The sequence below is a fragment of the Dermochelys coriacea genome, chromosome 17 (genome assembly GCF_009764565.3).
Source record: "Dermochelys coriacea isolate rDerCor1 chromosome 17, rDerCor1.pri.v4, whole genome shotgun sequence".
NCBI classification, from domain to species: domain Eukaryota; kingdom Metazoa; phylum Chordata; order Testudines; family Dermochelyidae; genus Dermochelys; species Dermochelys coriacea.
In genome coordinates this window covers 24,775,954-24,796,566 of record NC_050084.1, presented here as the reverse complement: position 1 = coordinate 24,796,566, position 20,613 = coordinate 24,775,954, and the positions used below count along the sequence as shown (strand labels likewise).

The 20,613-nt window shown below is 59.5% G+C and overlaps 1 protein-coding gene across 2 annotated transcripts in view; it reads left to right on the top strand.

The window, feature by feature from the left end:
• Positions 1–20,346, top strand: part of STX1A (syntaxin 1A) — a 313,611-nt gene extending 293,265 nt beyond the window's left edge. Inside the window, exons 7-10 of one of the 2 annotated variants that reach the window (XR_006276192.1) lie at positions 7,801–7,874; positions 12,171–12,308; positions 17,760–17,856; positions 20,116–20,346. Coding sequence is in view for 1 of the 2 variants with exons in the window: in XM_038376188.2 (XP_038232116.1) it covers positions 7,801–7,874; positions 12,171–12,308; positions 17,990–18,100; positions 20,116–20,193 (401 nt within the window). In the remaining variant the exon portion in view is untranslated. Of the gene's footprint in view, positions 1–7,800; positions 7,875–12,170; positions 12,309–17,759; positions 17,857–17,989; positions 18,101–20,115 lie in introns of both variants that reach the window. The other variant, XM_038376188.2, reaches the window with a different exon arrangement.
• Positions 20,347–20,613: the final 267 nt, after the last annotated feature.

Genomic DNA, 20,613 nt, shown 5'->3' with positions numbered 1-20,613 from the left:
TAGAGCATAAGCTTTTGCTCTAATAAATTTGTTAATCTCTAAGGTGCCACAAATACTCCTTTTCTTTTTAATAAAATGTTTGTTAGCCTGGGGTTAATCTGCTTCTGAGTCCCCAGTTGAAGTCATAAACATGTGTCTCTGACATCATAATCATCTCCAGAGCAACAGGTTAAGATGTCACAAACATGGGATTATGACTTGGAATGGGGAATAAGGAGCAGGAAGAGAGACGCTCCAAAGCACCGGGGCTGCTCTTTTCATTACAGCGTCTCTAGGGCAAGAGAGAAAGAAAGGAGGCAATGAAAAATGAGCCGTTCGGAGACAGTCTTCAGTGCAGCCTCAGCCATCTGTCAGGGATTCATGACTCTCATCAGAGGATTTGCTGTGGAGCTGCAGACAGACCCTGGTTTATTCTTCTAGCAGGAAGCCCCAGCTGGTGGAGCTAGACAGAACCCAGTACAGATATCAAGGCCAAATACCGCATGAGAAGTCCAGGAGGAAAACAGCAACGTTCAGGACTGGTGCAGAGAAACTCCTGCTTCCGTCCAAAACTATGACTGCTTATGTACAAAAGGCATTCTGCCCTTAGCCCTCCCCTGCCTCATCCATCCTCGTACAGGCTTGCGATCCCGGCTCCACGCAAGAAGTGTCTGTTGAGCCCTGCATGCCACTGTTGCACTGTGCTCAGCAGAGCTAGTATTGTGCATGGACAGGCCAGGAAGCTCAGTGCCACCCTCCCAAAGGGTAATGCATGTCACTCCCTTTCAGTCCATTTTCAGACTCTGTTACTTCTCAGCTGCAGGGTCAGTTTGTTGATTCCTGGCCCCATTTCACAAAAGCCGTTTCAGGAACAATTTGGATTTGTCGAGTTCTTCATGCTTGCTAGCAGATGGGGGTAGATGCCTACCTAAGCATGACGTGCAGGCCAGTGCTGGACTCAGGATACTTCTCTGCATGGATCATTGCTCTTGCTATGCAACCCCATTGTTCCGGTTCAAATTACCAGTGAAAGAAACCCAACAGAACATGGGCTTTGCCTTCTGTGTGAGCAACCATTACATCGTCAGTGGCCAGGTGTGGCCTGCCCAGCCAGAAAAGCTCCTCTCCACCTCCAGCGCCAGCACACGAAAGTGGAGCAGATCCATGGTAGGAATCTCTGCAGGGTCCCACCTGGGAGCAAAGCCTCATGTCTATTTTAGAAGCTCCCTAGCACTGGTAGGGAAACAGAAGTATGGGCTGTAAGAGCATTGTGTATGGTTCAACACACCTCGACTCTCAGCAGTGCAGTGTGAAAGCTGCTGTAGTGCTAGCACAGGGCACTGGGGATCAGCACTGTGAATCAGTCCTGAGGTCTGGCACTGACAGGCTGGGGAAAGCTGTTGAACCCCTCTGTGCCTCAGTTTACCCATCAGGAAAATTAGGATGATACTACAGTCACTTGCAGAGGGCCCTGGTCTAGACACAGCCAGGTCAACGGCAGAATGCTGTTGTCAGCCTAGCTACCCTCGCTCGGAAGGTGGCGTTCCTACGGGAGAGAAACCCCCTGGTCACTATAGGCTGCATCTACGCTATGCCGTTACGCTGGCACAGCTACGGCTACAGTCCCTAAAGGGTAGACATGACCATAGGCAGCCACTGGCTTTTGCTGTCACTTCTCATTCATTAAACAAACCTCATTTGAATGCTCTGTATTAGTTCAGTTCCATTCTCTCACTTCCTTAGCTGTCACTTCTTGAGTCTCCTCTGGGTGCTCTTTTCTCCATTGTTAACATGCCCCTGTACCTGGCACCCTCTCTGCTGACCTTCCCTGAACCTGTCCGTTAATCAGGAGACTCCCAGGAGTCACTAACCAGCCCTAGCAATCCTGGCCTGTACAGGAGGCTCTTCAGGGCACTCTGATTTCATAGGACCTGCCCAGCCTTTGGACTGGAAGAATCCAGTGTACTGGAAGTGTAATTAGACATGGCGTTTCTATGAGTAACCTGCAGAACCATTACTGCATCTCCCTCATGTAGCTGCATGAAAGGGATCTGATGGTGGCTGCCCTGCAGGACAGGGAGGAGACAGTTAGACAAACCACTTACCCTGAAAGAAACCCTGGGGCCAGGGTACACAGTGAGCCAGAGGGATGTGTGGTGGGGCATAGGAGTGTACCTGTTAATTTCACAGCAATGTGCAGCTGAGCGGGCAGAATACTTTGGCCTAGACATGCTCAGCTCGTCAGAGCACACTCAGCGCAGGGCCTCCCGATAGCAAGGGCAGTAGCTGAGGAGATTTAGCAATGTCCAGCCTGGCTCCTTCACAGGGCGAGACAGAGTAGCTGGGTAGAGCAGAGCAGAGCTAACTGCAGGCCCATCCTCCTGGTGCTGCTTCCACAGTTAAAGCTCACGCAATACGGAGCCATGTTGGCCAGCTATCTCCATTGGGAGCACAGAGGGACTCAGCATGTTAGCCCTTCCCCAGCGTCTGGCCAAACAGGGACATCAGCACTGCAAACCCTTGGCTCAGAAGGGAAGACAATCGCAGCAGGAAACTGCAGCACTCCCTTGGCTTCTCTCCCAGGTTACCTTCCAAGCTGCTGCTGCTGCCTCCCTCCTTCCTCAGAACTGGGAGATTCCTCTGAAAGGTCAGAAAGAAACTGATTAACCAAGGGTGGGCCTCTGTGCAGATGGTGCAGAGGTGTGGAGGCCCAGCCCCCTAGGGCAGGGTGTGAATTGGGTCTGTCCGACACCAGCCGGCATAGGCACTTGGATACCAAGGCGGTGGCTATGGGCTAAATACCCAGCTAGCTATAAATGTTACATTTCCAGCATGTGCTAGGCCCTTTTCCAGCAGCATTGCCCCCTGGGGCTCTGGGAGACCATCCTGCTAAAATGACATCTCATAGACTCATAGACTTTAAGGTCAAAAGGGACCATTATGATCATCTAGGCCAGGGGTTGGCAATCTTTCAGAAGTGGTCTGCCGAGTCTTCATTTATTCACTTTCATTGAAGGTTTTGCGTGCCAGTCATACATTTTAACGTTTTTAGAAGGTCTCTCTCTATAAGTCTATATATTATATAACTAAACTATTGTCGTATGTAAAGTAAACAAGGTTTTCAAAATGTTTAAGAAGCTTCATTTAAAATTAGATTAAAATGCTGATCTTACGCCACCGGCCCGCTCAGCCCTCTGCCAGCCTGGGGTTCCGTTCACCTAGGCCAGCAGCGGGCTGAGCAGGGCCTGCGGCCGGGACCCCAGCTGGCAAGGGGCAGGCAGCCAGAACCCCAGACTGGCAGCGGGCTGAGCGGCTCAGTGTGTTGCCGGTCTGGGGTTCAGTCCGCCGGCTCCTGCCAGCCAGGGTCCCGGCTGCCGGCTCCATTCAGCCCGCTGCCGGTCTGGGATCCCAGCCCTGCCCACATAGAGCGGGTACCTACCGTCTCCCTGGTTGTAGTCCATTCTCTTCCTCTCTCTCTGCACTGAGATGAGGATGGGAGTGTGCTGAGCACAGGGCTGAGGGTGAAGGAGCAGGCTGGGGGTTGGGGTGCAGGGTCTGGCCAGGAGCTAAAATGAGGGAGGTGGCTCAGGGTTGGGGCAGGAGGTTTGGGTGTGGAGTGCTTACGTGGGCAGCTCCCATTTGGTTTGAGGGGTGCAGGAGCTCACGTTTGGTGCTCAGGGTGGGGATGGGAATGTGGGAGGGTGCAAGAGTCAGGGCATGGGGTGGGGGGGGCTGGGTATGTGTGGGGGGTGCAGGAGTCAGGGCTGAGGGTGTGTGAGGAGGGTGCAGGAGACAGAGCAGGGGACTGGGGGCATGTTAGGTGGGGTGCAAGAATCAGGGTATGGGGAGGCTGGGTATGTGTGGGAGTGCAGAAGTCAGGGCAGGGGGGCTGGGGGTGTGTGAGGAGGGTGCAGGAGTCAGGGCATGGAGTGTGGGGGTCTGAGTCTGTGGGGGAGTGCTGGAGTCAGGGCTGGAGTCGTGCGGGGTGCAGGGGTCAGGGCAGAGGGCTGGGGGTCTGGGCTGGGGTCATGGGGGTGCTCCCAGCCCCCTGCCTAGAGTGGCTCACGGCAGGGGGCTGGAGGGGATATGCCCTGATTCCACCCCCCTTCCCCAAGGCCCCGTCCGCGCCTCTTCTCCGCCTCCTCCCCGGAGCAGCGAGAGCCCAGCGCTCCGCTTCTCCCTCTCCCGCACAAGGGCCACCAGCTGATCAGCGGCAGGGAGGGAGAGGAGGTGGGGCAGGCACCCAGCATGGCGGGGGAAGAGGGAGAGGAGGAGGGGCAGGCACCCAGCATGGCGGGGGAAGAGGGAGAGGAGGTGGGGCAGGCACCCAGCGTGGCGGGGGAAGAGGGAGAGGAGGAGGGGCAGGCACCCAGCGTGGCGGGGGAGTGGGGAGAGGAGGAGGGGCAGGCACCCAGCATGGCGGGGGAAGAGGGAGAGGAGGAGGGGCAGGCACCCAGCATGGCGGGGGAAGAGGGAGAGGAGGAGGGGCAGGCACCCAGCATGGCGGGGGAAGAGGGAGAGGAGGTGGGGCAGGCACCCAGCGTGGCGGGGGAGTGGGGAGAGGAGGAGGGGCAGGCACCCAGCATGGCGGGGGAAGAGGGAGAGGAGGAGGGGCAGGCACCCAGCATGGCGGGGGGAGAGGAGGAGGGGCAGGCACCCAGCATGGCGGGGAAGAGGCGGGGGAGTGGGGAGAGGAGGAGGGGCAGGCACCCAGCATGGCGGGGGAAGAGGGAGAGGAGGAGGGGCAGGCACCCAGCATGGCGGGGGAAGAGGGAGAGGAGGAGGGGCAGGCACCCAGCATGGCGGGGGGAGAGGAGGAGGGGCAGGCACCCAGCATGGCGGGGAAGAGGCGGGGGAGTGGGGAGAGGAGGAGGGGCAGGCACCCAGCATGGCGGGGAAGAGGCGGGGGAGTGGGGAGAGGAGGAGGGGCAGGCACCCAGCATGGCGGGGAAGAGGCGGGGGACCTTGCCTGCCCTGCAGCAGCACCCAGCAGGACCAAGCTTCTTCACACTGCCCCTGCGGGGAGGGCGGGGGGATGGAGAAGAGCGGGCTGGGGAGGGCAGGATTTTTAATGGCACCCTGCTGCCTGCCGGGGGCCTGGCCTGGGTTCGGCAGTGGGCTGAGCGGGGCCGGTGGCTGGGACCCAGCAGGCAGCAGCTTGCCGTTAAACATCGGCTCGCGTGCCGTCCTTGGCACATGTGCCATAGGTTGCCGACCCCTGGTCTAGTCAGACCTCCTGCACAACGCAAGCTACAGAATCTCACCCACCCACTCCTCTCACCTATGTCTGAGCTATTGAAGTCCTCAGATCATGGGGGGAGGGATAGCTCAGCGGTTTGAGCATTGGCCTGCTAAACCCAGGGTTGTGAGCTCAATCCTTGAGGGGGGCCATTTAGGGATCTGGGGCAAAAATTGGCGATTGGCCCTGCTTTGAGCAGGGGGTTGGGCTAGACACCTCCTGAGGTCCCTTCCAACCCTGAGATTCTATGGTTTAAAGACCTTCAAGGTGCAAAGAATCCTCCAGCAAGTGAAAAATCCTAGGAGCCACAGTAAGCACCACCGGGACCCCATGCCCTGAACCTGCCCCAGCCCAGAGCCCTCTCCCGCACCCCAAACCCCTTGGCTCCAGCCCCACCCTAGAGCCCTCACACTCCAACCCTTCCATACCCAAACTCCCTCCTGGAGCCTGCACCCCAAACCCCTGCCCCAGCCCTCACCCCACTGCCCCAGCCCAGAGACCCCTCCTTCACCCCAAACCTCCTACCCCAGAGCCCTCATCCCCCACACCCTAATTCTTAGCCTTGAGCCCCCTCCCACAGCCCAGGAAGGAAGGAATGGCTGGCAGGGCGGCGGGAACTAGTACTGGGGAAACTAAGCCCACAATGCTGATAAATTGCTAATGGAGCAGTTTGTTGCAGGGTGATGTGTGACTCCATCACAGAGGGTTACTGCACAGCATGGAAAGCATGCTCCTCCCATGCCTTCCTGAGCAGTGTGGAAGAGAAGAGAAAGTGTGGGACCCATCATAGTAGTGCTGGCAATTTACCACAGAAGCCAGTGGAGTTTGTGGTACCCTCAGTCTGATGTGCCCACCCAACCCACGTTGCATATGAGCTGGGTACCAGTGGCAGGCTTTGTGTAGCAAGGTACAGTGGTCTGGCCTGTAGGCTGTTGGAAAGACCTGTAACTGCAGCTAGCAGCCCTAGGTGTGGGAAGGGCCCAGTCTGGCCAGACAAGGATGGGTGCCAGGGTTTGAGAGGGAAGGAGAGTCTGCTCCATCTTCCTTCTGGCAGCCAGAGACCATCAGGGGGATCCATGTGTATCAGACACCTGAACAGGGTGAGGGGCTTTGACACCCCAGCACTGCCCTGCCCATCTGGACACCCCATCCCAGCCTTTGCTATCGGGCTTTGGCTAGCAGGGTGAGTGCTCTAGCTGCTAGGTCTGTGTGTGTCTCATGCCAGGTGTGCAAGGTGGGAATGAGCAGGGGAACACAGTGGGGGGCATGAGGAGGAGAGATGGGAGATGTTGGAAAAGGAAGTGGGTGAGAGAGGAGGCACAGGGTGAGAAAGAGAAGGGTGGGGAGAGGGGAGGTGCAAAAGGGACGAAGGCAATGCAGGGAAACCACTCCATGCATGCTCCAATGTGCTGGACGGAAAGGGACTGACCGTGTGTGCCTGGCCCTTGTATTCCTTGAAAAGGTGGGGGCCATGCAGGTATTTCCCCCTAGGTGTGGGGTGCATTGAGCAAGCTGGGGGGAAACTGTGTTGCTTGACCTGTGTCCTGGCCCCCAGTTCTCTATAAACCAGAGAAGCCTGTGAGCCTGTGTCAGCTGCCAGCAGCCCCAGTGGATTGCCAGGGCAGAGGACAGTGACAGCCCCACCCCGAGCTCCCCACAGCAGCCAGGACGGGGGCTGACATTGTAGCTATAGGAGGATCCTGCTTTCCTCGGACAGTGGGATGGTCCCCCCATGATGTAGCTCAAAGAAGCCGCCCTGGGCTTATGAACCCACTGCTCAGGACACTTGCCGTGCCAGGAGCTGGCCCTGGCAGTCCATGAACATAATTCCCCTTTGTGCCACCAGGGCCCTCCCAGGAGCCAGAGGAGGGGGCAGTTACAGAGGGGTGACCATGGGGGCAGGAGAGCTTAGTGAGGACCAGAAGCTTGGTGTCACTCCACCTCAGAGATGACAGTGATGCTGAGGGGATGGGATGGATTTGCTCCTTTTATCTGGATGTGTGACTGGCCCCACTCTGTGCCATGATATCATGGTGATGGGGCACCATAGATACACACAGCATCCAGCAAACCCTAACTAGGCCCAGCCTATGCACACTGCTAGTGAGCTTGGCTGGGTAAGGACTTCCCCTTCCTCTGGCTGATGTTGCAGAGGGGGAGGGGGAGCGGGAGCTGCTGTGCTCTGACTGATTCACACAAGTGTGAACACCAGCGGGCTAGCACGGTGTGGCAGATCTCAGCTCCCACAGCCACTGGGAGAGCGTTTCCACTGGCCAAGAGGGTGACTCACGTGCAATGGGCAGAGCTCCCTGCACCATTATACATAAGGGGTCTTGGCCACCAGGCCAGCCAGTGATGGGGGAACTGTTCTCAAGAGCTCCTTGGAGGCCTTGGCTTGCTTTGCCTTCCAGCAGAACCTGTAAGCATGGGCTGGAGCGTGTCCTGTCTGCTTTGCCGACGCAAAGCAGATCTGGCCTGTAGTGTTTGTATGTATACTCCACAGCTGTGTGGATCTGGGCAGGGCTTCTGGGAGATCCCAAGCTATCCTCCCCCTGATTATTGCCATTCTGTGTTCTTTGCAGCTGGCAGGACCACGACCAGTGAGGAGCTGGAAGACATGCTGGAGAGCGGGAATCCAGCCATCTTCTCCTCTGGGGTAAGTGCACGGTGATTTCTCCCTCTCAAACCCAAGCTTAAACCTCAGCCCTCAGTTTAGCTAGGAGGATGGTTCTGACAACAGCACCTGTGTACAGTGAAACCCAGCCCCAGCCTAACTGTGTGCTACAGGCCCTGCCCACCCTGTGCAGCTGGCTGGACCCCATTCACTGACTGGGGTTCCTGTCAGCGTTGTTGGATTGTGTCTGCAGCAGCTTTCTTCACAACATGAGCACATTGCAAGGGAGCTGCCGAGTCTGCACCCACCACACTGATTAACTCTGTGTGTTGTTAGACCATGCGGGGAAAATTCGGGCATCTCTGCCATAGTACTGCAGCAGGGACAAGGCGCCAGAGAACGCGCCCACACAGCAGCCGCAGCAGCATGTGGGGCAATGCACACTGGGGTGACCTACTGCACCCAGACTGGGAGGAAGGGGCACTGGCTAGCTAAGGCATGGTTGGCAGGTCCTGGCTGCTCTGTAGCACCAGCATTACAACCAGGGAGACAGCCCTGTGTTAGCCCAGGCTTCTAGCAGTGATGAAATGGCCACCAAGTATTAACCTGCCTGCAGCAGGTGTGCGGAGCACATCCTGCCTCCCATTTGCCCCTTCATGCCCAGACACCACTTCAAGCCTCATTGCAGCAGCATCTTCCCAGCCTTGAACTCATGGCCATGTCTATGCAGGCGCTATGTGCTGCTCTGCTTGTTGCTCTGCTAGCGTTGCCCCAGCTGGCCACGCTTTCCTTAGTAATACGCTCCAGCACTGCCTCCCTTGTGCACCCATCACAAACCAGCCCCCCTGGGCACAGTGGAGGAAGTCTGATTTTTTCCCCCCTTTGTCCCTCCCTGCTGCTGGGGTATTTCACTGGCACCTGGGCAGAGGCAGCTAGCAAAGCCTATCCTCCTGCTTGTCCTCACTGCTCCTAGGCCCCCCAGAAAACTCTCCAGACCTGCAAGCAGCTGGGCATCCTGGAAGCAATGACTGACCAACGCTCCCATAAATCGCATGAGCCAGCCCCTTGATCTGTGCTGCTGCTCCAGTCCCCTGGGAGTCACTTGATGCCTACTGAGAAGTCAGGGCTTAAGACACTGGTATGGATTTTCTCTGCAGCTCCCACATGGAGCCCAGGGATGCAAATATCGCTGAGGAGAGCCCTGGATTTACACTCTCCACGTGCAAGCGATTGATGCCAGCACTGGCAGTTCTGGTCACTGGCATAGGATCAGCACTGGGAAACTGCTCCCTCCACAGTCTTTCCAGCTCCAGCCCTGCTGGGTCACTAGATAGCAAGTTACAGTGCCATTATTGTTACTGCTGCCCCACTTCAGTCCTGCTAGCAGCCAGCATGCCAAGCTGCTAGAGCTGCAGCTCCTTGCTCAGCATTGTCTGGAAGCTGGGATTCGGGGGGTAGGAAATTGAAAGCAAAGTGAGGGAAAAGGCAAGTGTTGGGCCAGAAGAACATGATTTCAGAGTTTGCCGTCTCTTCCCCTGCTCAGACTGGAGACAGGCAATTCACCAGTGGACACTCCCTGGCTGCATCAGGCAGGGGCTTCATGAGACCATAGACCAGAGGTTGGCAAACGACTGGCCACATTCAGTCCATGGGACCCTCCTGTCTGGCCCCTGAGCTCCTGTCCTGGGAGGCTAATCCCCAGCCCCTCCACTGCTATTCCCCCTCCCCCACAGCCTCAGCTCACTGCGCCATGCTCCGACACGGTGCTCTGTGCTGCACAGTGCGTGGCTGGCTCCAGCGGGGCAGCACGGCTGTAGCACCGCCAGCCACCAGTGCTCCAGGCAGCATGGTAAGAGGGCAGGGGGGGTTGGATTGAGGGCAGGGGAGCTTGGGGGGGGTATCAGGGGTGTGGATAGGGGTTGGGGTGGTCAGGGAATAGTCAGGAAGGAGTGGGGGTTGGATGGAGTAGCAGGGGGCAGCCAGGGGACAGGGAGAAGGGGTGGTTGGATGGGGCAGGGATCCCAAGGGGGCAGTCAGGAATGAGAGGAGGGGTTGGATGGGGCAGCGAGGGGCAGTCGGGGGGGGGGGGGCACGCCTGGGGCACAGCCTCCCTAACCAGCCCTCCATACAATTCCCCAAACCCAATGCAGCCCTCAGGCCAAAAAGTTTGCCCGCCCTTGCTAGAGACCTTAAACTCTCACGGTTTCTGTGGTCCAGCCGTCCTTTCAAAGGCTAATCCCAGGCTGAGCCTGCAAAATCCATCTCAACTGCCAGTGCTGCACAGGGTGAGAAAATGCAGCCAGCAGCCCAGACCTCATCCAGTAAAGCTGTGGCAGTGAAGAGAGGCAGGAAAAAGCCACCTGGGGAGCAGAGCCTCTTGCACATGCGTTGCCACCCAAGGTCAGGTTCGCCCTGCTCCAGATAGCTGAGGTCAGGGACAACACCCTGCCCTGGCATAGGCATGAACCATGGGGCTGCGCTGAGTGTGTTTGCACTATAAAGGGACTGGATTGGCAGTGCCCTATGGCCTCCATTAGCCACAGATGGGAAGCACCAGCAGTGGCAATACTCCGGTGCAGGACTGAGGGAGGGCAGAGAGACCAGCACACTCCTGGGCCTCCTTGCCAAGCCGGACTGGAGCCAGGGCTGTACAGCGGCACAACTATTGCCCTGAGGACCCCCCCATCATTTCACACAGGCACTGAGCAGCATTAGAAGAGGACAGCTTCCAACCACTGCTAGTCTGGGCTGTCCTCGGCCTGGAGGGGAAAGGCTCCAGAGCTGGATCCCAGAGCCAAGCAGGCCCCTGGCTAACCAGAGCCAGGGCAGTTGCATGGAAGAATACCCCATTTCTCAGATGAGCTGCACCCCTAGAGTGGGCAGGTCCATGCACTTCATCAGGGCACTTCCCTGGGTGCTCCCTGCTCTGTGTGGCATGGGATACCGTGTCAGCAGAAACTCCCAGACCTCTCACCCAGCCCATGAGGCAGGCAGGGATACAAGGGGATATGCCCAGCGTGGAGGAGGCCTGCTGGCCCCAGTGCTCCCCTAGCTATTCTCAGACAGGTGCATTCACACAGACAGGCTGGCATGGTTCTACACCCCACATACCATCCACTAGCAGCCACTGGGAGAAGGCCCTAAGTCTTCAGCTCCCTGCAGGGAAAGGATTGGGAGCTGCACTCTGAGCAGGGGCAGAGGGGGTCAATCTCTCTCATGAGAGTGGCTCAAGAGCCTCGGGGGGGGGGGGGGGCATCCAGCTTTGTGCTGCAGGACAGCATCAAAGTCTCAGCATCACATACAGCCCCAGCCCCACAATGACACCTGGTTGTGGGAGCCAACTCCAGCCCTGGCCGCCCACGTACCCTAGGCTACTTGTGATATCTGGGTAGCCTCTGGGCACGGTCCCTGCAGTAGCACCTGAATGCAGATCGGTACCTGTAGCAGCGTGAGACTCACCCCATGGCACCTCCTGCTGGTCATCCAGGGAATTAGCGTTTCCAGCCTCTGGAGCACCCTCTGCAGGCTGGTGTCCCACTTGTCGCTGGGCCCCCCAAGTCTCTCCCAGACCCCGGTGCCCCTTTCACACCGGGACGCTGCCCCTTGGCAGTACCCCCACATATCTGGGTCTACCCTCCCCAGGGAACCCCCAATCCCCACCTCATCTCAGTATATAGCTACTGCCAGTCACCACCTAGCCTGCGTTCACTGGGGCAGACTTCAGTGTACAAGCCACTCATCACAGGCAAGGGGGGTTTGGACCTGCTGCCTCCACCTACCCTTGGGCTGCCCTGTTGCAGCACCAGAACCCTGCCTTAGGCCATCTGCCAAGCCTGCAGCCTGGGGCTTTTCAAGTCTGGAGCTTCCCAGCTCCTCTGGCCTTCCCCAGCCCAGCTTCACCTCATGTACCCTGGTACACTCCCCAGCAGCCAGGCCCGTCTCTCTCCACAGCTAGAGGAGACTCTGGCTGACAACCCTTTTATAAGGGCCAGCTGTGCCTACTTCCCCAGTCAGCCTGGAAACTACTTGCTCCCACACCACAGCCCTCTCCTGGGCTGTTTTAAGTCCCTCTGGGCAGGAACGGGTGACCACCCTGCTACACACCCTTCCCCCCACAAATCCTCACCCCTGGGTATAGGGGGAGTCTTGGCCCTAGTACCCAGCCCTAGTGTCTCTGCACCTGCCTTTGCACCTCGACAGGCCTTTAGAAAACATGGCTAAGGAACCTCCCTGGGCTAGTGCCCTGGGAATGGTGCATGGTGCCTGCACCCAGGAGGGCGCTCCTTGCTGGCCGAGCTACCCACCAGGAATGGTCCCCATCTCTTGTTCTCCTGGCAGATCATCATGGATTCCAACATCACCAAGCAGGCGCTGAACGAGATCGAGACGCGGCACAGCGAGATCATCAAGCTGGAGAACAGCATCCGGGAGCTGCATGACATGTTCATGGACATGGCCATGCTGGTGGAGAGCCAGGTCGGTGGGGGCAGGGGCCATGCCCGCTCCATGCTACTTGATGCTGCAGCTTCTGCTGGGCCCTAGGACCCCTGCCAAGTGCAGCAGCAGAGACAGATCCTGTCTGCCCCAAGGGAGGGCACTGGGGCCATGTGCACAACTCTCCTCCCTGCTTTGATCTGGACCCATGCACCCTGGTTGGGAGTATGTGCCCCACGTCCAGCCCTGCTGCAATCAGGCACCTGCCACTGATTTCTGCAGAGGCTCAGCTTCTGCCCCAGGGCTGGAATTGGTCCCTTCTCTTCCAGGTGGCCATGTGGTCATTTTCTGGGGGCACAGGAGAGTTGATGCTGGCACCCCCACCCCCATTGTCCGAATGATCCCTGTGCTTGCAGGTCCCAGCAGGACCAGGGGAGAGGGTGTAGAACAGGGGAATGGGAGGACCTTAGAATCATAGAATATCAGGGTTGGAAGGGACCTCAGGAGGTATCTAGTTCAACCCCCTGCTCAAAGCAGGACCAATCCTCAATTTTTTCCCCAGATCCCTAAATGGCCCCCTCAAGGATTGAACCCACAACCCTGGGTATAACAGGCCAATGCTCAAACCACTGAGCTCCCCCTCCCTCCTTGGGGCACCAGATGCTGTATGTGGGCAGGGAGGTGGTGACCTCACAGAGGGGTCCAGGAACTTTCTGTAAATGGGTTTCTGACCCCATGGCTCTGGGCCCTGGGAACCCAGAGGGAGGTGCCCACGGGGATAGGCCCCAGAGCATGCCCTCCTACAGGGGCTCACACGGCGCTCTCTGGGGCGGCCGGCAAACAAGTCCAGCCAGCTTCCTCGGGCAGTGAGCATGTAGCGCTATGCTGGGCTTCGTGGCAGAGCCCTGTGAACCCGGCCTGCTCTTGTGGGCCCCTTCCTGACCCCTCTTCTTGCCTGACATGCTGCCACCACCCCCTCGGATGAGCATGTCTCAGCCAGCAGGTAAAGTGCATGCCCTGGTGTGGGCCAGACATCTGCATGCTCTCGTCTGCATGGCCTGTGCTTCCCGCATGTGCATGTGACGCTCCCCAGTCCAGGGATCAGCAGTGAGGAGGGGCATGGTCCCAGGAGCGCTGGGCACCAGTCACTCCAGCTGTCCCGGGACGCAGCGCGTGGGTACGTCGAGGTGGTGGAGAGTGAGGCTGGTCCGTCTGTGCACTTCAGCGTGGGTAGCAGGTGCCATTGCAGCCAGGCAGCTCCTGGAGAGCTCCCCCAGAGAAGGAGCCTGGCCCCAGAGCCATGGAGCTGCAGGGCACTGGCCCCTTGGCAGCCTGCTCAGCCCTCCCTAGCTGTGTGGAACATCTCAGAACTAGCAACCCGCGGGCTGCGAGCCAGTGCACCAGGAGCCTGCCTCTGCCTCTGGAGATGTTCCAGCGATTCCCTTCTTAGAATCATAGAATATCAAGGTTGGAAGGGACCTCAGGAGGTCATCTAGTCCAACCCCCTGCTCAAAGCAGGGCCAATCCCCAATTTTTGCCCCAGATCCCTAAATGGCCCCCTCAAGGATTGAACTCACAACCCTGGGTTTAGCAGGCTAATGCTCAAACCACTGAGCTATATCTCCCCTCTCATCTGCACTCATCGCCGGCTGGCTCAGGGCTCTGAGAGCGCGGGCGGCTAGTTCAGTCTCTCCCCTGCTGGCCCCCAGGGAGCCCTTTGTGGAGAGTGGGCTGTGCCCAGCCTGAGATGGCATGTGGGGGAACTGGGCTCTGTGCAGAGGGCTTGGCCTGGAGAGCAGCAGCCTTGTGCCCCTGCTGGCACTGGCAGGCCTTGCAGGATCCAGGCTGATCCACGACCTTTTTCCGGGGGAGCATCACATGGTGCTGAGCTCTCACTGCTTTGATTGGGCGTCAAGTCTGACGGCAGAGTTGCCCCAAGCACCTGGGGCCAGTTCCCAGCTATGTCCCCCACCCAGTGGGACCCAGCGCAGCTGGCACTGCCTTGGGTGTGTTACACCTGCCCCAGAGAGCAGCCAGGCCTCCAGCTGGCTGCAGCTCACCCCAGCACCACTGCCGCCCACAGCCATTGCTGTGCAAGCCAGGCACTTAAAATGAAGCTATGCCCTTATGCTACAGCATGGCTGCAGGTGTCTCAGGGGAGGTCCCAGCCCCCTGCCCCCCAATTGCGTGACTCTCCTGGATCTCCCACATGCTGGGGGTCTGGCCTACTGGCCTCATGACACCAGTCGGCGGCACAGCCTGAGGGTGCCGGCGCAGGAGGGCGCTGCTTTGCCGCACGAGGCCTGGCACAGCCCCATTGCTGAGGCTGCCTGCAGCATGCTCCATACACTGTCACTGCCCTGGGGTAATGCCTTCTCAGTTACTACCCCTGTCCCCAGCTGGGGAAACCAAGGCAAGGAGGAGCTGAGTGGCTTGCACAAGTGGAATGCAGGGCTTTTGGCTCCCTGGTCTTGCTGGACCAATAGTCAAGCTGCCCCCCTTCGCTCTCTGATCGCCCCACAGGTCACCCTGAGGGCAACTGGGGCGCGAGGCCATGCTGGGATGGGGAGCAGGGAGCATTCCCAGCTCTTGGTATACAGGACACATCTGGCTCTTGAATGGGACCAGTCCTGCCCCACGTCCCATTGTGGGATGCCCCCGCCCCCTTGGTACCTGACGTCAGGCAGAGGGGTAGCTCTTGGCCCATTGGGATGGGGTGTTCCAGTGTGTGATGGGGGGGCTGGAGGGCTGGGATGGGGCTGGCATGGTGAGAAGGCAGGGAGGGGGGTATCCAGTGCTGAGGGTCTGGTGTGGGGGGGTATCCAGTGCTGGGGGGCAGAGGGGATGGCTTGGTGGGGAGGCAGGGAGGGGGTATTCAGTGCTGTGGGGCTGACAGGTTGGTAGATGGGAAGGAAGAAAGAGGGGTATCCAGTAATGGGGTGGGGGCTGAGGAGCTGGGATGGGGCAAGCATTGGGGGGGAAGGGGATATCCAATGCTGAGGGGCTGGTGTGGTTGGGAGGCAGGGGGGTACCCAGTGCTGGGGGTCAGAGGAGCTGGTGTAGTAGGGAGCGGGGTATCCAGTGCTGGGGGGCTGACAGGTTGATAGGTGGGAAGGCAGGGGATGGGGTGGGCATGGAGGGGGGTATCCAGTGCTGGGGTGGGGGGGAGTTCGGTTGGACTGGCACGGTGGGCGGGGCAGGTAAGGGGGGTAACCTGTGCTGGGCGGGACTGAGGAGCTGGGATGGGGCTTGTGTGGTGGGAAGGCAGGGAGGGGTTATCCAGTGCCGGGGTTTTGAGGGTCTGGCTTGGTGGGGTGGCAGGCAGGGGGGTGTTCAGTGCTGGTGGGGAATTGATGGGCTGGGGGGGTTGGTATGATGGGGGGGCAGGGAGGGTGGTATCCAGTGCTGAGGGGCTGGCATGGTGGGCAGGCAGGAGGGGGTATCTATTGCTGAGGGGCTGGCGTGGTGGGCAGGCAGGAGGGGGTATCTATTGCAGAGGGGCTGGCGTGGTGGGCAGGCAGGAGGGGGTATCTATTGCAGAGGGGCTGGCGTGGTGGGCAGGCAGGAGGGGGTATCTATTGCAGAGGGGCTGGCGTGGTGGGGTGGGGTGGGGGGGTGTCTAGTGCTGGGGATGTTGAGGGGCAGGGATGGGGTTGGCATGGTGGGCGGGGCAGGGAGGGTAGTATCCGGAGTGTGAAAGGTTTCGGGGAAGTGGCTCAGAAGTGTATTGAACCTGCAGACAGCTGCTGACCCTGTTGCTGTCATTCTCCCTGGTCCTTTCAGCCTGAGCCGTTAAATGGCTTCTGAGAGACTTCGTGTGAGCGTGGAGCAGGGACCTTTCTGCTAGCCCGGACTTGGGGCTGCCTCAGGGCCAGGCCGTCCTCTGGTTCCGCGAGCAGGGCCCTGGCTCCAGGGCAGGCTGAGCAATAGCCAGGCCCCTCTGTGCCCTGAGGGCAGGCGCTTGGTGTCTTGACTCCATGGGAGCGGTGTGGGGGCAGGGAGCCCTGGGGGCCTGCCTGCTGGCTGGGACGCCCTGCTCCTGCCCCACGCACAGCAAGGACAGCAGAGGTGCCCCGTCCTGAGCGAGTCTCTGGCTCCTTCCTCCCTCGTGCACAGGTCACTTCTAATAGGACCTGCACCAAAAGCAGGGTAGGAGCCATCCTCCCCATCCAATTCTCTGAGGTTGGCACTGCACACCATATGCCAAGGCCCACGGGCAGGGTGATGGGGCTCTGCAGATGTTGGGGGGGGCTCCCTCTCCCACATAAAACACCATAGACCCAAATGAATCCTGGACCAGCTGGTTCAAAGGCAAGGAACAGGAGACCAGACAGGCTGGGCTAACACGGGACATGGTAGTACCACCCCACAGCACACACACCCATACTCCATACCCCCCACTATACACACCCTGTCCTTCCCCCAGACCCACATTGCACTCCCATTGCAGTCCCCCATCCTGCACCTCCTGCCGTAACTGCTGACGGAGGGCACAGGATTCCCGGCCGGGATCAGCCTGACCCAGGCTGGTTCCCTGTTACAGACAGGAATGGACCTCTGCCAGTCTCTCTTCTGCTATGCCCCACAACCCCCCCGCCCCCCCTCCCCGCAGGCACAGCCTTCGCAGCCAGCAGAACCTCTCACTGTCAGGGCAGGCCACACTCTGCTCTCGGCACCTTGGCAGCTTCATGGCTAAATGGTACCCAGAGCTCCAGTCCCAGAGACTGGGCTGTGGGTTTGCATGGTCCCAGCTGATGGTGCAGAGCACCCCCAGTAGAGGGGTTGGCTCCTTGTGGCTGTGTGTGGGGTGTGTGTGCGTTGGGGGAAGGGGGGAGGTTTGTCCGTGCATGGCTGTAGCTTTTGTGTCTGTCTCTCTGTGCGGTGTCCTTTCTATGCAGGCGGGTGGCCATGACTGCTGGGCCCTGCTTTCTTGGTAGAGTTGTGAGTCCTTGGTGACAAATGCCAAAAGTTTCCCTGGTAGCTTACTCTGATGTCCCAAAGCCCTACACCAACGGGCCAGTCCCGGACAGGGAAAGCAACCCCTCCAGCCCACCCATCTGGTCGCTTAGACCAAAGCAGGCATATCTGCCTACCCCGCTGAGTCGCACAGCCAGGAACTGATCAGTCCTCACGCTGGCACCTGGCACAACACGGCCACTTGTCTGCCAAGAGACTGCCTCAGAGTATATCACTTGGGTAACAAACCATCTGGACATCCCGTCCCACGGACCGGCCACCGTAGGTTTCTACAGCTGCCTGGCCACTGGGGGGAGCTGGAGTGTCCAGTGGGGGCAAGGAGCTGAGAGTCCAAGGAAGCCGGCAGCTGCAGTGCAGACATCTCCATGCAGCAGCTGGGTCTGGGGACTCCAAAATGGCCTGGGCACTGAAGTCCTTCTCCCCCCAGCCCAGCTCCAGGCCCCCGAGTGAAGGGCAGGGCTCAGCAGGAGGCAGGTCGAGAGACTCACACACTCTTGCTCTCTCTTTCCCGTGCAGGGGGAGTCGTGACCATGGTGGAGTGGGAAGCCCCTGCGTTCACGCTGTAGGGTGTAAAGTACATGCGCTGCAGATGGTGCAGCATGAGAGCCAGCAGGTAAGGGGAGCAGCTGGGGGATGGGTGCTGGAATTCATGTCTGTCTGTCTGTGTGTCACTGTCTGTGTGTCCTCGCTGTCTGTCTGTGTCTGCGTGGTCTCTGTCTTGGCTGGCTGTCTCCCGTGCTGCGCAGGGCGAGATGATTGACCGCATTGAGTACAACGTTGAGCACTCCGTGGACTACGTGGAGCGGGCTGTGTCTGACACCAAAAAGGCTGTTAAGTACCAGAGCAAAGCCAGGCGGGTGAGTAGTGTGTGCGGCGGAGGTCAGTCTTGGCCTGCAGCCCCTCTCCGCTCTGCCTCAGTGGCTAGGGATGTGCCGCCCACTGCCGGATAGCACACGCCAGGGCTCTGCCATGGGGAGCGACCCATCAGCCCCTTGTCCCAGGGCTCCCCAGGGACCTGCTCCCCATAATCTGGCACGGGGTGCTCCAGCTGTCATGTGGCCAGGCCTGCCTGAATGTGGGCTGGGGAGTGCAGTGCTCCGGGAAGGCAGATGGCGTGGGCTGGGGAGCAGACCCCAGCAGAGCGTCTCATCAACGGTTATTGTTATCCCAAGTCATGGGCAGTGCTGAGAGTGGAGAAGGGCTCCAACTGGTGGCAGTCCATGCATCACCGCTCAGAGCAAAAAGGCGTTAGGGCCATGCCCACATACTAGGCTGGGCCCAGGAAATGAGCCAGGCTCCAGGGCTCAGCTCTGGAGAAGGCCTGGCCGTGCTGTGACAGCTCCTGGGTAGGGACAACTTCCTTTCCTTCAGAATGGGCTGGAGCAAACCTGGGTTCAGCCTGACCGACAGGTCAGGGACTCAATGCGGAGAACAGCATGTGGGGCCTGGCCAGAGCGCGCAGCGGGAGGGGGGGCCTGGCAGCTCCCAGGTCGAGCTGGCTGGGCATGATGTGGTGGTGATGGCAGGAAGGAGGATGTGGCAGCTCCCAGGACACAGCCGGCTGGGCGTGGAGCGGGGGATGCGGCAGCTCACAGGGAGCAGCTGGCTGAGCGGGGACGGGCGGATGTGGCAGCTGGGCGGGGAGGCTTTCTTAGGCAGAATTGGCTCTGTCCCACTCCCCACCTGGATGCCAGGGAAAGCAGCTGAATGTGTGGGGGATGGAGGGAGGCGCAGGGAAAGGACAGGCACTCCCCCATGCAGGTACCATGGGATGGGGAGGGGTCACCGGCAGAGGAGATATGGGATGGTCAACCCTTTAGATTGTGTCCCCCCACCCCCAGTATGGGAGGCACGAGTCTTCTGTGCCGGCGGGGAGTTGGGACTCGCAGCCCAAATAGGCAGGTCCGCGCTGTCTGCAATTGCTAGAACAAATAGCCCAGTTACACCCCAGCCCTACGGTACCACTGCCGCCAGGGCTGTTGGCTTTGCCCCAGACCAGCTGGGATTTGTCACGGCGTCAGAGCATCTGGTGGCTAGTCCAGGGTCCCTGCTCAGGTGGTGGCCACAGGCTGCTGCTCCAGAGCCTCCGGTGCTGTGAGGGGGGTGGTCTTTGGTGACTCACAAGGACCCCGCCTACCCGGAAGCATGAGCACACAGAACACCCCAGAGAAGCCCGGGTGAGGTGCTGGGGGGCGTTTCTAGCCCCTGGAAAAATGTGTCCATCCCTCTCAGGGCAACTTGGCTCCAGTCCTCATGGCATTGGGCTCTCAGTGACCTCACCTGGCCCCGAGCCCTCAGCCTGAGCAGCCACAGACAGGGGTTAGGTTTGCAGCAGCCTAATGAGCAGGGAACAACTCCCACGCTGGGGGGGCAGAATGGGCTGGCTGGGGCCAGGCCTGTCCAAGCCTCGGGGCCACAGGGTGCATTACCCTTCCCAACAGCCCTCTGGCTTCAAGGCAGTGGGGCGAGCAAGGCCCTCCTGAGAGCTACCAAGCAAACATGGGCTGAGCCCACCCCCAGTGCCTGGCTTCACACTGAGGGAGCCCCCCGCTCGGTCAGGAGGGTCCAGGGACCCTGGTTGGCCTGGCATTGATGTGCTCTCCAGGCAGGAGAGAACTTGCAGCAGTTCCGCCCCGGCAGCTGCGTTGTCGACCTGGCCCCAGGCTGCAGAACAAGCTCATTCCAGCTGGCGAGACAGAGGTGCTGGGGGACTCTGCTCTGCGGGCACTGTATCTGGCGGAGCCTGGCTCCCAGGCAGCCACAGCCCTGCATGGGGCGCTTGGCGGCGAAGGGGGTTGTCCTGGGTGCTGGGGTTTGGACTGTAACCTCTCCCCCTCTCTCCCCTCTCGGTGCTGCGGGGCGGCCTGAGCAGAAGAAGATCATGATCATTATCTGCTGCGTGGTCCTGGGCATCGTCATCGCCTCCACCTTGGGCGGCATTTTCGGATAGATCTTGCCAGGGCGAAACTTTCTCTGTAGACAATGCGATGGAGCTGCCGAGCTGCCCCGGCCCAGCTGCGCCTGAGGGGAGCCAAGCCCTGCAGCCGCCAGGGAGGGGCCCTCCCAGCAGAATTTCAGTTTCTAATGCATGATCGTTTTGTAACACTGTGTGTACGGTGTGGTGCATCTGTGTGGAGGGGGCAGGCGGGCAGTATCCACGGCTGGGACATGGGGGGGAGCTGGGTCTGATGGAGGGCAGAGCACGCATGCGGCACTGAGCCTAAAGCAAGGCAGCTAGCTGGTGCAGAGGGAGCCAGGCTGCCCTCGTGCAGTGAGTCTCCTAGCATGGTGCCAGTTGCAGGATAGCAAGTTGTGCCAATGGCACTGGGTGAGGGAGAGCAAGGGGCAGTGCTGTGTCCCCCGCAGAGCA